The sequence below is a fragment of the Helicoverpa zea genome, chromosome 21 (assembly GCF_022581195.2).
Source record: "Helicoverpa zea isolate HzStark_Cry1AcR chromosome 21, ilHelZeax1.1, whole genome shotgun sequence".
NCBI classification, from domain to species: Eukaryota; Metazoa; Arthropoda; class Insecta; order Lepidoptera; family Noctuidae; genus Helicoverpa; species Helicoverpa zea.
Genome location: NC_061472.1, coordinates 1,928,907 through 1,942,513, shown reverse-complemented (window position 1 = coordinate 1,942,513; position 13,607 = coordinate 1,928,907). Strand labels below are relative to the sequence as shown.

The window sequence follows — 13,607 nt, the reverse complement described above, 5'->3', positions numbered from 1 at the left end:
TCCTACAAATTAATTAGTAGAAGTTCTGAAAAATACTTTACCAGCCATTTTATTGTCCCATTGCAAGGCACGGGCCACCTTTCGAAGGTTTTAGCATTAATCCCCAATTTTGCTAATAGTAATAGTTTATAGTAAGACTTACTAAAGATAATAATCAAATGAAGCTAGTAAATTCAACAATAGAACTCCCTTTTCTATTAGCAAGTTCATCAAACCAACACAACAATACAAAATAAAAAAGTCAAAAAATAAAAGCAAGACCTTTCTTGGACAACAAAAAAAGAACGATTGTATTATCTTCACTTTTACACTTTGACCAAGAAGGCCCGATTTGGACTTAAATCGTAATCCGCCGTGGCAGCTACTGTCCGATTTCATGGCTTTGGGCTCATTCTGATTGCCCTTTGTGGCGGTTTTCGAGTGGTTCAAGATTGAGGAAGAAGCGAACGTAAAAATGACTGTAGAAAAAGTACAAAGAGTCTATGATCATAAGGAGGATATAAGATATCATGAATGTAAAAATAGAAGAAAAGAACAGTTATATATAAATGATGATAAAAATAGACAAGTAGTTCCTGAAATGTCGGCAAACAAATTCTTCTACTTCATAATATTAGAGCACAAAAGATAAAGATGACCAGAAACCAGATGATAAGTTCCAACGACAAAGTTTTTAAAATTCTGAATGAAGAGATACACCAATAAATTTTACATAGTATCTACATGAAGCTATTGATATTGATTTATGATCAATACAAATTAATATTTTAATGGTCGTCGCTAAAAACCTACATTTCAAACCACATCTCAAAATAACGTTGCATTTGGACTGTTGACCATTACAGTAGCGGTTGTCAATCGCATTAACACGAATTTATACCTCTTTCCCATTACCGCATTATGCATTCATATCAATTTTAATATTTATTACACCAAGCTCTACCTCTGCGTTGTAAAACTTAATGTGAAGTATGTCTGATTATTTAATATTTTTGAATAATTTATCTGTGGTCGCTTTTATTTTGTTTGTGTAGTCCGTGTTTTTCGGTTCGATGTCCACATCGAATGGTATTGTTGATTCTATAATGTGTGTTTGTTTATTATTCTTATGTTGAGCCTCTTCAATAAGTTAAAAAAAAAATCGGAAATGTCATACAATCATGAACATAAAAATTTCGTTGTGGTAACGAAGAATATTCGAGCGGTGGTTCCTATGATACCTAGTTCAAAGACTACTAGCGCCATCTCTTGATACGAAAATAACAATATTTTTTTGCAAACTTGTGTCTATTAGTTATAATCCTTAAGTACAAGTGAGTGTGTTAGTTTGATTCCCGGTAAAGTACTAAAGTAACTATTATAGGTACATATAGCTGAGTACAGGTGAGTAAAACATTACGCAAAAACGTGTTTTTTTTTTTCAAAAATTGCCAATCCATTCTACAAGCATGGTGATTATCACTCATTCCTTCTCTATGCGAGAACAGGTCAATACCCTGTAGTCCCAAATTAAATATTTTACTCAAAAAATATCCTCTAAAAGACGTCTAAATCTTATATCACGTAGTTTGAAGTTTCATAGCAACAGGCTTAGTCATCTTGTGTGACCTACTTTCAATGCGGCAAGTCATTCGATCGCTTCAGTGAACACGTTTGAACTTGCTCTACCGATAGTAACACCTTTATGATTATGTTTAGCTGGTTATATGTCATTATCTAGTTTATTTGTATTGATTGGTACAGTAGCTGGTTAAGGTTTTGTGATGGTTACTGTAGGATCAGGAATTGCTTCCTAACTATTTGGCGAAAATGTTGATGCAGTTAGGAAGTCTTTTTACCTATATTACAAATGTGAAATTAATCAGATAGTCTACTGACTTAGAAAGGACATACTTAGCTACTTTTTCTTTAGATGCGGTAGTTCCATCGGGTCTTTCTAGTATCTTTATTACTCACCATTTTTATTACATCGATCAAAGATAGGGAGAAGTCGTATGCTACGCATCCTATTAAAAAATATTTATTCAAAGAGGCAGGAACGATTTACAATTCCAAGAAACAGAAGAGAGTAATCAATTCTTGTTAAACAAACTCAATCATATTTATATCTAAGCCTACAGCTAATGAGTTTAATAACTTGTCTAACCAGACATTATTTACAAAGTGTAATGTTTTAACGCGAATAATTTCACTTAGCACTTCATTCTTAGGTTGTGATCATAGTTTTAGTGTTTTTGGTAGCTGATTTCACTATAGATATATAGTCCGTTTACCTCAGACATATATTTAATATTATTAGAGGTTTAATAAGGTAGCAATAAGCTACTTGTACAGATTTATGTGAATCAAATTGCCTAGTTATAGCGACTTATCTCAGTCAAATTAGCTAGTTAACATTATGGAATATCTATGAATTGAAAAATGGTACCAATAACTCAACAACATGAATTTTGTAACCTTTCAAAATTCTTTTTTGAAAAACATCTTGAAATTATGCAATCAAGTGGCTAATTCTGAGTACAACATGGACGAAAACATTAACAATTTTCAATATTATTTTCTACAATAAACAGTCATACCGGCTAACAATAACTTGAGTTATATATAACTCAGCTTTACAACTCAATATTTATTTAGTTGTGCGTGCTACTGGTTTGACTGTTAATTGACTATTATTAAAGAATGATTGCATAAAACTGCTAATTGGTGTCCAGATAATTTATGTTTTCTGTGAATATAATGCAAAAATTGTGGATAAGAAGTAGTAATATGGAAAAATAAATGGAAAAATAATCAAAATCGATTATAATTTTTTTTTATATTTGTCATTATTAGCAACGAGGAGGAGTTTTTAGATGCAATTTTTTAAATAATATTATTAAAAACTAGCTGATCCCGCGAGCTTCGTATCGTTTAAACCTTCCCTGGAACTATACAAACATTTTAAAACCAAAAAAAGCCAAATCGGTCCAGCCATTCTCGAGTTTTAGTGAGACTAACGAACAGCAATTCATTTTTATATATAAGGATTGTAAGTGAACGTATCTAATATTGACCTATTATCAATTTATCCCAGTCACAAATAATTTGGTAATTTAATGAATGTTTAATAAAATATGTGTATTCATTTTAAAACTTTCTTCTGATGCAAAGGTATTTAATGACTTATCAACAAGATATGTAACTTGGCTGATGTAATTCTTGAGCCTAAGTCGTCATACACAGACAAACATACTTTTAAGTGTGTCACCGTTTTCATATTATCTGTCTTTCCTGATTATTTTGTCTATCATTTTCTGCTTAGCAATATTGAGGTCAAGATTTGACATAGGTATTTAAAACATTTTGATGAAAGTTCTGAATAAAAAAAAGTTCAGCAGTAAAATACTTGAACACAGTTTTAATAATTGTGTGTCATTTTTCCATTCTTTTTAATGTTATCCCTAATAAAAACTGAAATCTTTTTTTTTAATAAAACAAACACTTTAAGTACGATTATGATGAAGTTCTTTGTTGGACTTGAACTTTTAATTTTCCCAAGCTGTGGCCATTTTTAATTAATTTAACGTAAATGAGTCAGGAATCATCGGAGCAGTCCTTGGTCTGACTTTGTTTGCTATGACTAATATTACGGCAGAGCCAAAAACCTTATGATATTATGCCGTTTTAGTACTTGTTTAGTGTTTGAAGAAGTCAGTGGTGTTAGATATAAAAGCTAGTGTGAAGATGGTGATGAAAATGTGAGTAAGTAAAAAATTGTGAAAATATTTTTTTGAGAGAAATAAGTTTAAAAAATTGAATATAAATAATACGGTATAAGTTGATGAATTGAATAAATGAAATTTTGTATTTTCAAAGATGGGGATTTTTTTGCAAGGTTAAAATTCATAATAATTCTAACTTTGTAAGCTTCAGCTAATTCATAATATCCTCAATGTGTTATCGTGTCCAAACTTAGAGTTTAACTTAGGCATAACTCATGGTACGAATTCACGGTAACGATTCTTAAACGGTAAGAATTCTAATTTTCCAAGTTTATACTTAGCCTTTTTAAGCCGCATCTTTGTAACCTGAAAATAAGTCATGCATATTTTTGTACGCAAACTCGACCTACCTAAGTTTCGATATTTTACGTTTTTTTTTTTTTTTTAACATACACTTTTTTCAGTTTCGTTATATTTTTTAGCTAACTCAATTTATCGAATTCTAGGTACCTATTGTATTTTATTTTTTAATCTCTATTAAAATTGTCACCACAACAGAATACTTTCAAATAATGCTACAGATTTGTATATTTTGCCAAGTTTTTTCGCAGAGATGGTTTTGCCAACAAAATAAGTTCTCCAATCAAAAAGCCAAAAATTAACAACCACTTTTAAAACAAACACAAAGAATTACAAAATCACGCAAACGAGTATTTTATTTACCGTTTTATGTTTAACTTCGGTTATCAATTTTACTGCCGGTATTCAATCTAAACAAAGGTTTCCACTCGACCCTAAACGCTAATAAACCTAAAAAACACCTCCGATTTCACAAACCGACGCGTATGGCAAAACCACGAACATTAAAATCGTTTTATATTACTTTTACGAACCTTATACCGAATACTGAATTACTAATAATAAAACACACGCGCCAACTCTTGTCACAGACCCGGGTCTATCCGAGTCAAGTTTACGTCTATCTCCTGAACAAAGAGCTGTTAAAATATCGCGAAACGAAATATAGTAGGTTTGCGGCAAGAGCCAGTGGTCGAGTGAACGCTTTCCGTTTAACAACCCCGTTGTCTCCAGTCCACCATTCTTACGTCACCTCACCCCATACAAATCAGGCCCTCCCATTGGCCAGTTCGCTTTGGCGCGCTTTCTACATCCAAAATCCAAAATGCACAGTATCATCTCGCCCCCCTTCCACAAAGGGAAGGTTTTGTATCATCGAAACGAGAGAGACACACTTTGTCGACTGCTGTTGTAACATGATGTAACCTGACTGAAAAGAGACACATGCATCTAGATTCAGAGAGGGGGAAAGGGACGGGGACAGCGGTGTGGACGTTGATTGTAGTAGTGGAGTGCGAAGGGAGCGTGCTACCGTGCGTTCCACTATTTATAATCAAATGGGCTGCGCTAGTGTGCGTGTGTGCACACGTTATGCACCGCACCAACACAGGGGGACGCGTCGAGCGAGGCAATGATGTGCACGAAGTATTATCCCTTATTACACGATTTGCTTCCGTGCCGGCCGCACGTGCAATAGTCGTCTGTCGACCTCTTTTGTAGAGCGGCGTGCGAAGTCAGTTTGTTTACATCGGTTAGCCGCAGCGATGCATAGTGCGTTAGTTAGCGCGATTGTGTCATCGATCGTGCGCTGGTTACACCTAAATTGCGAGTGATTTACGGACAATGTACCGCACGAGTTTTTTGCGGCCAAAACTTTTTGTGATCTTGTGAACTTTTGAGGTCGGAACTTTACCTGTGATCTCATTATCGCCAAATTGAACTGTGTTTATTTTTATTTCGGACTCTGTGCCATTTGGTGTGTCAAAGTGAACTTTTTGAGTGATATTTTCGCAAAATTGACTTTCGAGAAATTTTCGACGAGAAAACTTTTTTACCCCTTGAAACTTTTTCTGATTTATCCGAGAGAGAATTTTTGAGGAAGTAAAATTTTTGGAGAACGGTATTTGGAAATTAAAAGAAAAATTTTTTGATTCAATTTTTCAATAAAAACGAAGAAGTGGATCTAAAAGCAAGGAGAACTTAACACAAACAGGCACACAGCATTTATGCATAACAAACAAACAGCGATCTGTCCACGCTTCTTCCGTAGAAAAAGACTTTGCGAGAGACAAAGATGGCTATAGCATTCAACTTGCCGAGTGAGAGAGAGGCATCAGAGGAGAACTTTTCGCGGCTGAACCGGCTTCTAGCCGAGCTGTACGAAGTTCTGTGCCACATCTTGGTATCGCGACAGCCTGGCCAAGAAGTCCAGGACAATAGGCGAGGTGAGTGTCCGCGAGACCATAACACACCACCTTACCACTTAAGATGCAATTCGACCTACATCGTCAACCTCGTGATGGTTGTGGCGATCATAAAGGTATCCCTCGCGTCGTCTCTCTTCAATACCATCAGATAAAATGAAGATTCCTAGATAAGTATTGTTGACAGTAATACTGCAAAGCAGATCTGGACTGTTGTTACGTATTTTTAAGTCCCTCCGTATTTTATTTTGTGCCTATTTGTTCTGATAGAGATGTTGTGTCCAACTGCACTTAATTTGTAAATGGTGGTTACGTCGTAATTAAATCCAGTGGTCCCCGCAACTCGATTTAATTCGACATTGCAATTCTAACATTTATTCCGCTTTTTAAAAATGAATTTTGCTTTTTACCAAATTTGAGTGAAGTTCGACAAAACGCCTCATGAATTTCTAAAAATCGTAATAATTATATTTTTTTATGTCGTGCATTTAATAAAATGTTTATTATCGTACGGAAATATTTTTCTATAAATATGTTCGTAAGTGCTTTCGCCATTATATCCGCTGCATTTTACAAAATAGTTATTTTACCAGTGATCGAAATTGCAAGTAACAATGATTGTAATTGATTACGACTTTAATTTTATTTTAGTGTTGTTAAGTTTTTGATTTAATTACATTTCCATTTGATCTCTTGTTTATCAATTTTAGATTCATTTAAATCTAGTTTAATTTATTCCATTTTAATTTGACGATAAAATAAAGTTTAAACTTAGAGTAACTTACTTTTTATAAGACACGTATCTAGATCTCAATTATTATTTTAGTTCCAAATAATTTCGATAGTCATAAATAGTTTCATTTTCATTTAATTGTTTTCATTTGAATCGATTAGACACCAAATATTAGTTAAATTTACGAAATCGTAAACGAATGTGGAAGCCTAAAAGATATTGAAATCAATTTTAAGGAAGACAAAAAATAATATTGAAATGTCTCCTAATTTCAATGAATGTTTAATTAAATTTTAATTTAGGTACAACTGTAAATATTTTATCGTAATATAATTATCAGGTGAATATAATTTTGTTAAAACAATTTGTTTCAGAATATGTTCTGTTTCCAAAAAAGTGTAAAAAATTTGACAAAAAAAAATTGTTTCCTAATTTGTATAAATGATATAGAATTAATAAATATTTGACTTGTAAATATTGCATTTAAATGTTTGTGATTTTTTTCTTTTTTAATAAGCATACATACTTATTTCCAAGTACCTATTCTAGTTAAGTACAGCATGTAATCAACTCGTATAACCAGGATTGTGTTAATTTGTCGCCCTAACATTTTATGGGGTATAATAATATTGTGAAATAAATATTATTTTGTAAAAACTTAAATATGTTTTTTTTTCTATATATTTTGCTACCTCAGCCCAAGATAGTTAAAAACTCAAAAGTGCTGCGCATTCAATATAGTCCGCAATCCGAACTTAGAACGAACTTAAACGTAACTTAGAATATTTTTTCGAATTCAGTTGAACTTCACTATTTTTTTACATACAGTTTAAATATAAACCTAAACAATTTAAACGTAGAATAAAAATACAATACTAGAGGTAATATTCCATCGTACAAATACTAATACAACTCATAAGGACGTGTTTAGACCGACGCAGTGGATTGTCAATCAAGTCTAAAATATCCAATGTTTACGCTACACCGCTGTCAGTGCCGACGTGTTCCAACTAGTTCTGTTATGTAGGGACAGGATATATTAACACGAGATATATTGTATTAACACTGTGGTTTTATAGAAAAATATTGTGGTAAATAATTATTGCAGGAATTGTGTGGTGATTCAATTTTGCTGAGTGTTTTTTTCAACTTAGATTTTTTTTGCAAATAATATTACATATTTTTTGTGTGATACTTAGAGGAGCATAAAGTGATCGGGATATAAAAAATATATATTCCGTTTGTATTTTTATATTCCGTGTTTTAAAATAATATTTAAAAACCATTGCTAGTGCATTCAGCAGTATTTGATTATTAATTTTAGAATCATTTTATAACGATAAAATCACAGGCGCCGTTAAATCAAAATTTATTAATGTCGAGACACCTTTTCACACACGGTTGGTTAGCCCCATGATAAGTTATTAATTAACTTGTGTTATGGGTGCTAACACAACTGATAAACTACATATAGTTACACATATACATATTTATAAATACATATTGTAACACCCAGACCACGGCCAACAAGCATGCTCATCACACAAATGTCAACCGAACCGGGAATCGAACCCGGGACCTCAGATTCGGCAGTCCGGCTTGGTGACCATTGCGCCACAGAGGTCGTCAATTAATCTAACTACCATTCGACTTTATAAAACAGATATGTACATTTTTGTCTGTACAAAAACTATCTTATACTACATACGCACTACATCCGTAAAATACACTCGGAACTTAAAATTCAAGTCACAAAACTAAGTTCTAAACGTTAAGAGAACATGAACTAGTTCAAGCTTGGCGGGACGTAAACTTGGCACGCTCTAAATCGTGGCTGCAGTCACGATTCGCCACGGTCCAAGTTATAGGCTTGTGTCTTATAAATATAATACTATCTAGGTCTAAAGAAAATTGTGATAAGATTTTCGAGATATTAAAGGCTAAATAGAACAAGTAACTAACAATCAAACTGATCATGAAAATGATTTTTCTAAACATAAGAGCAATCAAATTAATGAAAGTGATATATTTATCCTAAGCATTGTAGAATCATGAGGACAATAATAATTATGTATTAAAGTGTCGCTAAAAAAACTTTACCAGAAAATTACTATCGAAGCTTAGCTTACTATAGAATCGTAATTATGAAAAAACATAATAAAACGCAGTCCTATAAGATATAGACTTTGACAATTGATTAAAATTCCAGTTAGCGTTCAAATGTCTGATTCAAATATTCATACACCAAAAGTGTCTTACAAGATTAATGTACCAAAGCAAACGATCAATCAAATTTTATCAAAGCTTACTGAACTATTTATTAGATTCAATAATAAATGACTTGAAAAATAATACAGCAAGAACGCTAACATTTCATACATTAGACCGTGACAAAGCGTTGGCAATGGACTCGATGCAAAACGTTCGACCATCGAAAGCGAAAATCGATGGCAATCGTATCGGATTGCGGACGAAATAATCGAAAATGATATTATGATATAATACTGTATCGTCATTGGTTTAAAACCCGACGGAAATGATAAAATAGGCTACAATTTAACTAAAGTTTTAATACAGGCTCCTATTGAAGTTACAACTTTATTCTGATTCCTAAAACTGCAGCATTTTTTCTGTCATACCTATAAGAAAACATATATAAATCTGTTAGATAACAGAAGTGCCTAGAACTACCGAATAAAACGATGTCGAAGATATACAACTTAAAATGAAAGCAAAGTCAAACTTCACTATTGTAGTGGTATAAAAAGCAAAATTCATATTTAATCTGTGTGGTCCTCTAAACAGCAAAAACAAAATTATGTTTTGCTTTTAACCAAGACAAGATTTCTATGTTTTTCTTCCCAATGCTTTAGAAATAGCTGTGTTCGTGCATTTCCAAAACGGTAAGTACAATTTTGTTAGAAAAGTAAGTCACGGTCTTGAAGAACTTATTTTCGATTCCCATTGGACTGGAAAGGGACGGTTCAGCAGTTTTTGAGCTTTTTTATTTTATTTTGTCATCGATATAGTCCTCTTTTGTGAAATTCGATGGCTTGTACTTTTTATTGTCAAGCAATTGGATAAGTAATCAAGAAAGTGTATTGATGTCTCATTGAAAGCTGATGATAAATCCAGTAGCGAACTTGAAAAAGAATAAGAAAAAACTTATGAATTACTGTTAGCTTTCTCCGGGAAGTTTAATGAAGTACATGTTATTGAGTAAAAGGTTTCCAATGTTCATTGATGGATTTGTAACGTAAACAAGGTAAAAAACTGATCATGAGTGGAAAAAGTGACGTCATTTTCGATGGGTCTTGAAGCCGTAGGGCATTTGATACAAATAAATATCAAGGATATTTTTTATATCATGTTCATAGACGTGCCGTTAAAACTTTACAAACCTAGCTTCTCAAAATTCTAGTTACAACTTAATTTAATAGCATGCTAGGTCTTCATGTCGTAAACGATCATAAAATTATTGCACTTCCAATACATATATCAAAACAGCCCAAGGGTTTAATACGTCTGATTTATCACCCAGTCCGTATGTTAATTTTAGTCTATTTATGTTCAAAATTAGCACTTTGTCACCGATACTTGTGCTCACTGGTCGAATTCTGTTTAAATTGGATTTATTACCTTCCTCCGTACTAATGTCGTTAGCAATGGCAACTAATATTGTATTGTAATTGTTGTTGAAGCACGGTACTGAACATAATCATTTTAATAAGTTCTCTTTACAGTATCAAAGCAGGATTTGATTTTTGATCAGAATACGGTAAAAAAAAATAATTTAGCTTAAATGAACTTGATGCTTCAATAACCATAATATTCCTATAAGATTGAAATTAGACTCTTGCTCCAATCCGAGTTCAATGTTAGAAATAGCACTATAATGTACCTCTGTAAAAAAGGTTCTCTGTTTAAACTGGTATTACGCACGTTTGTTGTATGACCTCAATAATAATCTTCAATTTTGTTGACCGGGGGGTCCCCCCGTGCTCATACTTTTTTTTCCTTTCTCATTAGTCATTCGGAGCACACAAGTTGCTCACGCCTTCGAAAATCTCGACGTCACCATAATGACAAGTCTAAGCAACACTATAACATCAGATAGTGGATCTACTTAAAATATCGTTATGAAAATTATAAGTCTTGGATCTGACAGGACTGGTAGCAGCTACTTAATTGAGTCTACTATAGTTACTACCGTAGTATTGCTAAAGGTTGGAGCACTAATGCTCACACATTATGTAAATAGGTCCTGTTAGGTACTTGCAAAGACTGAACACAAATCCAAGACTTCTATTAGTGAAATTATGATGCAATGTTACCGGTTAATTCTGGGCATTGATCCCAATTGATGGGCTTTGCAAACCCGGCTGACAATTTTATTCCTCAAAATCTGTAAGCTCCATAATCAGATTTTTTTGACAAAAATATCGAGGGAAGGTTTGGTATGCTTTCAGAAAGCTCACATTGAGCTAGTTAAGTTAGAGGTATATCAGAATTAGTCCTTTGTAAATAAATAACTACTTCTTCAGTAACCCAAACAATACTCAGGTTCAAAACTAAAATATTGTTTGAGAATCGTACATCATCTACCATCTGAATAACATGTTCTATTACTCCATCAATTGTCTGTAAGTCAGTAGTAACAGATTTAAATCTATATCCTACAAGCAATATCTACCTAATCATTTCGTTTATTATCTACGCGAAAATCTAAACAGTCAAACAGCAATTTTATGCACAATTTTCTACCACATAAGTAGCAATTTTAGAATTACACCAACATAATACATTATTTGTGTTCAATCAAATAATTTTGGTTTCACAATCCCTACACATTGAAATTCTAACCGTATAGATTTGAATAAATAATTCTAACTGATTAGATAAAACAGCTTTAGATTCTAATTTGTTCATATTAAAACTAAGTTCAGTTTTATGTTCATTATTACGTTTATCTACTTCTAGATTATATCTGTTTAATAAAGCTGTCTTTGTTTCTAGTCTAGAATGAGCTAATTATGATTTGTTTAGATCTTTATCTATGCTAAGTATGTTATTACTGACGTAGGTAGGTGCAGTGGTTGTACTAAAGATACCAGTTATAGAGAGAGCCTATGTGTTCCTTAGTATCTTTGCGACTTGTTTTTAAATAGAAACAGGAGATGCCCAAAATTTTGCAAGTCCTCCAAATAAGAATATTGAAGTTTTCACATGACATCTTCCCAAATTGGTAACTAGCTCAAAAACAGTACTCTGATACTCGTCAACACTTGTTTAACTTCCAACTCATTTACCATTCTCTAGCTAACAGTAACAAAACAAAAAAGCTTTCAAAAACATTTTAACACAAAAATGGGCAATAACAATAAGCTTAAACGAGAGTAAATCAATACTTTTACAAAAAAAAAATAAACGAGTTCCGTACAAAACTGTACTACGGACTTTTTTCATAGTGTATAAAGAGCCTTAATATATTCCACAGGTGGGTTCCCGAACAGGTGCCTGCTTTTTTTTCTTTTTTTTTTATTGTAAGGACAAGTTCAATAGAGCTTTGTCTGAGTTCGTTCCTAGCCCCGATTTGGTATATTTTGATGTTTTTTTTTTCAATATATTTATGGACGAACCGTGGAACGAATGATAATTTATTGCAACGGACTCTGAATTTTAAAGAGTTAAATGAGATTTGGGTTTTGTGTTTTTTGGAAGTTTATACCAGTAGCTCTTTTATAGGGTAGGGTTATAGCGTTTTGTTTTTCATTTATCTAAATACTTATTTTAGTATCCTTGGCTGTTTAAAAGTCAATCTTGTTTAGTAATATCGTTCTACTGCCATTTCAATTATGATTTTAATTTTAAATCCGAAAATTAGAAGTCAAAAAACCAACACTTATTTATTAAAAAATCATTTTGTATTTCAAGTAGCCATGCGGCCATTAAAAATTCAAATTTCGAAGCACCTGCTCAAAGGGTAGGGGAATCGTTGAAAAATCTTAACCGCAAACTGAGAGTACCCTTTGCAGAGCATAATATGGCAAACATGATCTCTTTATAAAAATTTTATGGTTCGTGTAATAAGATTCATAGAACATGTAAGATGCAAATTAATTGGTATCACAATACTTAGAAACTAGTTGCTACCAAGTTGTGGTCAATTTGCATTTGCATAAAATGTGGAAATATTGTGTGAAATTCTTTAATTAGTAAGTAAGTGGTAAAAAATGGTTTTTGCCCCTGGTGGCATATCAGCAGTTGGTCTCTTGTGGTTGTAATTAATATAAATTCTAATACATAAAAAAAAACTTGTGCTAATTTGCCTTTCTTATTGCGGATTTTACGATTAGTGGTACTTATTGGAACACGTTGTCAAAAAAATCACTGTTTGGACTTTAACTCGTAGATAAAGATGTTAGCAATTCCAAGAGTATTAGATATGATAAAAAATAAGAAAGAAATAAAATCATCAACATAAAGTAAAATAATCAGCTTACCACTATGTAGTTTATTACGATATACTGCCTAAACCATCATCTACAAGAATTATAATGGCTCATTTACCATATAATCTCTATTTTGTTTCTCCTCATTTCTCCATCATGACCAAACCAAACCCGTTCCTAATAAATTTCTTTGACATTTAAAGAAACTTTATAACGAAAACTGATATTGTTTTAATCATAAAATACATAATTTGGCTGCTCAACATCACTTTTAACTTGCCAGTTAACTTAGAACCTTTCAAGATTAACCATACAACAACACTTAATGGTAACTAGAGGGTCAAGTTAGACTGGAGTAACCTTTTTGACCTCAAAGTTTGAACCTTCATATTACGAGCCTTAAATCCATTTTATAGCATTTTGATTGTGTTTTTCG

General features: G+C 32.6%; 1 protein-coding gene across 1 annotated transcript in view; it reads left to right on the top strand.

Moving 5' to 3' along the window:
* Window positions 1-5,041: 5,041 nt before the first annotated feature.
* LOC124641005 overlaps window positions 5,042-13,607 on the top strand; it is a 117,750-nt gene continuing 109,184 nt past the window's right edge. Inside the window, exon 1 of the mRNA XM_047179011.1 lies at window positions 5,042-6,007. Within this exon, the coding sequence (XP_047034967.1) occupies window positions 5,857-6,007 (151 nt within the window). The 5' untranslated portion in view covers window positions 5,042-5,856. The remainder of the gene's footprint in view (window positions 6,008-13,607) is intronic.